The 4,191-nt window shown below is 41.4% G+C and overlaps 1 protein-coding gene across 2 annotated transcripts; it reads left to right on the top strand.

The window, feature by feature from the left end:
- The first annotated feature begins 629 nt into the window (after positions 1–629).
- LOC306662944 (tropomyosin alpha-3 chain-like) lies at positions 630–2,375 on the top strand. Of its 2 annotated transcripts, XM_079143199.1 has the most exons (2): positions 630–788; positions 923–2,375. In XM_079143199.1, exons 1-2 carry the CDS (start codon positions 721–723, stop codon positions 1,401–1,403), a joined length of 549 nt encoding a protein of 182 aa, XP_078999325.1. In that variant the 5' UTR covers positions 630–720; the 3' UTR covers positions 1,404–2,375. The 2 variants fall into 2 exon arrangements, with proteins under 2 accessions (XP_078999325.1, XP_078999324.1); XM_079143198.1 differs by having other exon boundaries at positions 630–2,375.
- Positions 2,376–4,191: the final 1,816 nt, after the last annotated feature.

Genomic DNA, 4,191 nt, shown 5'->3' with positions numbered 1-4,191 from the left:
GGAGCTACTGATAACTCCCATTTGGATTGCACTTATTAATTACAAAATAATTTCACTTTTATTTTCTCTCCGGATAGTTTTAAAGATTCTATGAGATGAACCAGGAAGGAATCATCACCATTTTATAGCATCAAAAACAAAACTGAAACTAAAAAATACATACATGACAAAAAAAACATGTGCATATGTATATGTGAGTATGAGCCCACGTGTACACCAGGGGATGATGGAACAAACTCGAAGGGTTGTTACCACAAGCCAAGTAGGGCATGGGAACAGGTCAGTTCCAACGTTGCTGGGAAGATGTAAATTCTTTTTAGTATACTTTATCTCTTTTTTTATTTTTTTTATCTGTTCTAATTTGTTGTACATGTATTTCATATTGATAGTGTATTCATAGATATTTTTTTTATGAAAACTAAAACAAAGACAACATAAAATGGCACTAATTTCTAACAAGATAATAGTCATAAGAGAAATTTTTAGGGTAGTATTATGTACAAATATTAATACAAATCCTAAGTAAAGTGCTATTTTTAAAAGAGTCTGATAGAATTTAAAGGATAATGTGATATGATCAAGAAAGCTTTATCTCAAGAAAACAAAAACAAATGAGTGGGCAGAGGCGGATATCGAGGAGCGGCTGGGTGGGCACCATGGCCGGAATCACCACCGTCGAGGCGGTGAAGCGCAAGATCCAGGTTCTGCAGCAGCAAGCTGATGATGCTGAGGAGAGGGCTCAGCGCCTCCAACCGCAAGTTGAGGGAGAAAGGCGGGCCCGGGAACAGGCTGAGGCTGAGGTCGCCTCCTTGAACCGTAGGATCCAACTAGTTGAAGAGGAGCTGGACCGTGCTCAGGAGCGTCTAGCTACTGTCCTGCAAAAGCTGGAGGAAGCAGAGAAAGCTGCTGATGAGAGTGAGAGAGGTATGAAGGTTATTGAAAACTGGGCCCTAAAAGATGAAGAAAAGATGGAACTCCAGGAAATCCAACTCAAAGAAGCAAAGCACATTGCGGAAGAAGCAGATAGGAAGTATGAAGAGGTGGCTCGTAAGTTAGTGATTATTGAAGGAGACTTGGAACGCACAAAGGAACGAGCTGAGCTGGCAGAGTCCCGTTGCCGAGAGATGGATGAGCAGATCAGACTGATGGACCAGAACCTGAAGTGTCTGAATGCTGCTGAAGAAAAGTACTCTCAAAAAGAAGACAAATATGAGGAAGAAATAAAGATTCTTACTGATAAACTCAAGCAGGCAGAGACCTGTGCTGAGTTTGCTGAGAGATCAGTAGCCAAACTTGAAAAGACAATTGATGATTTGGAAGATAAGCTGAAATGCACCAAAGAGGAGCACCTCTGTACACAAAGGATGCTGGACCAGACTCTGCTTGACCTGAATGAGATGTAGAGCTCCCCAGTTCCGCCCTGCTGCTGCTCCTCCCTCTGACCCTGACTCCGCCTGAGGCCAGCCAGCCTGAAGCTGACCTTGAAACTGAGGGCTGATCTTTAACTGGAAGGCTGCTTTCTCCTTTCAACACCCCCTCTACCCCCACCCCCTTGTCTTTTTCACCAAACTGTCTCTGCCTCTTCCCAGAGATTCCAGCTGGGCTAAAGGCTGAGCACTTTTGGGAACAACATTTAAGGGAATGTGAGCACAATACAAAGTGTCTTTAAAAGCATGTTGTGATGTACACATTTTGTAATTACTTTTTTTGTTGTTATAGTAACCATTTGTAAAACATTCCAAATAATTTCATAGCTCTGAAGCAGCAATCGAATTCCTTTCTCACTTTTGGAAGGCAACTTTCCAGCCTAATCCCTATTGCCCTCTCTGTAGAGAAGGAAAAGAGGAATGGGCCTGCCTTACTGAAAGCCAAACAGAGCCCAGGGAAAGACTGTACTATGGGAAACCTCATTGCTCCGTGCAAAGTACCAGCCAAACCAGAAAGGTGATTCCAAGAGGAGTTAGCCAAATAACAAAAACCGTGCTATTCAGGTTTTGTTTTGTTTTTAGCTTTAAGGTATCTTTAGACAACTTTATTCTTATTTTTTACTTATTATTATTATTTTTTTTTCATCAGAAATGATCAAATTAAGATAGTGAGACCTCTGAGACCTTTTGTTTTTGTGGTGCTGGGGATAGAACCCAGGGCCTCTTGCATGTTCCTCAAATGCTCTACCACTGAGCCATACATATCCTTAGATCTGAGACCAAATTTTTCTCCCATCTCTACCCCCTTCCAGGTGTTCACAGAATGGATCATGGGCCCCTTAATCTTGAGGTGACCATTTAATTGCTCTCCTGCCTCCTTGAAAAAAAAGAAAGAAAGAAAAAAAGAAAATTATGTTTTTGCCACTGATTTAGCCATATGAAACTCATCTCATCACCCTTTTCTGGGTCTGAAGCTGCTGTATCTAAAAGTGCCATCTCATTGTGCTTTGTATCAGTCAGTGCTGGAGAATCTTGAATAGCTCGTGTACAAAACTTTTTAAATTTTATATTATTTTGAAACTTTGCATCTTTGGGGCTGGGGTACCTGGCCACCCCATCTGGCTGTGAGAGTCCTACAGTCTGGGCTGGCAGTGTGCTGATCTTTCAACGTTTCTTTCACAACCCAATCCCCACTTTTAGATGAGGTTTCTGTGAGGTCTGTTAGGTGTACATCCTGCGGCTTATTGGCTTAAAATGTACTCTCCTTTGTTGTGGTCTCTTTGGGGCCAGTTGGGAGAAAGAGAAACCAATAGTACCAATAGTGCAACTGTTTTGATACTGAATATTGACAAGTGTCTTTTTGAAATAAAGAACCAGTCCCTCAAAAAAAAAAAAAAAAAAAAAAAAAAAAAAATGAGTGGGGCTGAGGTTGTAGCTCAGTGGGGGGAGTGGTCGCCTAGCATATGTGAGGCACAGGGTTCAATCCTCAGCACCACATGAAAGTAAATCAATAAAATGAAGGCATTGTGTCCATCTACAACTAAAAAATAAAAATAAAAAAACAAATGAGTGTTGAAAAGTCAACTTATGTAACTCATTGATTGAGAAAAAATAATCCCTCCTATATACACCACAAAAAATTTTGATTAAATTCAACATTCATTACTGATTTTAAAAATTTTATAAAATGCCTATCTAAAACTTGCTTTATATATAAATTTAAGATATGTCTCAGAAGTTTAATTTTAAGAGGGCAAAATTGAATCAGCACATTTAACTTCATTTTTCCTTCACATAAGTCATCAAAATGGTACCCAAGCTAATGTTCTTTAGAAAACACAGCCAAAGGCAAAATTTACTTCCTGACACATTATTGAGAGGAATAATCCTTACATATAAGAGTGAGGGGGAAAAGGTAAGGGAGGTAGGAAAGGAGGAAGGAGCATTGCCAAACTGGAAACAGCATCATAAGAAAACCCACCCAATTGCTCCATCACCTCGGTAATGTCCAGAGAGGACCGCTGTTCTCAGAAGCAGTTCCTTCTCCCCATCTTATGTGCCTCACTGAGCTAAGTCAGCCATGCAGAGCATTAACATTCCCTCCCTCACCCACATACACTTGTATGTGATGCTGCCCAGCACTGCTGAGATCATAGCTGAGGAAGCGAGACCCTACATCCTGCAGCATTGCTCCCTATGAATTGGGAGGAACTGGAACATCTGTAGCTCAATGGCAGCAGGGACAAAAGAGACTGTGCCAAAGCCTGGTCTTCATTTGGAACAGACTGAGATAGTCAGCAGCTCTGGGAGACCGAGGTGCCAGTGGCAGCCACTGTAGCTCCCACTGAGCAGGCAGATGAAGCCTAAGAGTTTAGATAGAAATGAATAAACCCGTGGAACACCATAATTAGGGAAATTAGAAAAGATGACTAAAACTAAGTTAGAGTCTGGAAACCAACTAGATTAATAGTCCCTAACTTTGCCAAGATAGTTAAATCCTATCGGGCAGGGTAAAAAGGGGTAGGTGGGAGAGGGAGCTTGGGCAAATTAGTACCCTGGACACTTAACAAAGGATGTAAATGGTACCCACCTCCCTTCAAGAGTGATTTTCCTGGCCACCCCATCACCTTCCTGCCATCATCTAAGATAACAACTAGAACAACCTTGCTGACACCACAGAATTCTCAAAAAGCTCAGGAACTAATATCACCCAGACTCCCTAGAATTGGGTTGAAGATAAAGGATGGAAGGGAGGTCATCAAGG

Source organism: Sciurus vulgaris, assembly GCF_902686455.1.
Source record: "Sciurus vulgaris genome assembly, chromosome: 5".
Classification (NCBI taxonomy): Eukaryota; Metazoa; Chordata; class Mammalia; order Rodentia; family Sciuridae; genus Sciurus; species Sciurus vulgaris.
This window is presented reverse-complemented; position numbering and strand designations above follow the sequence as displayed.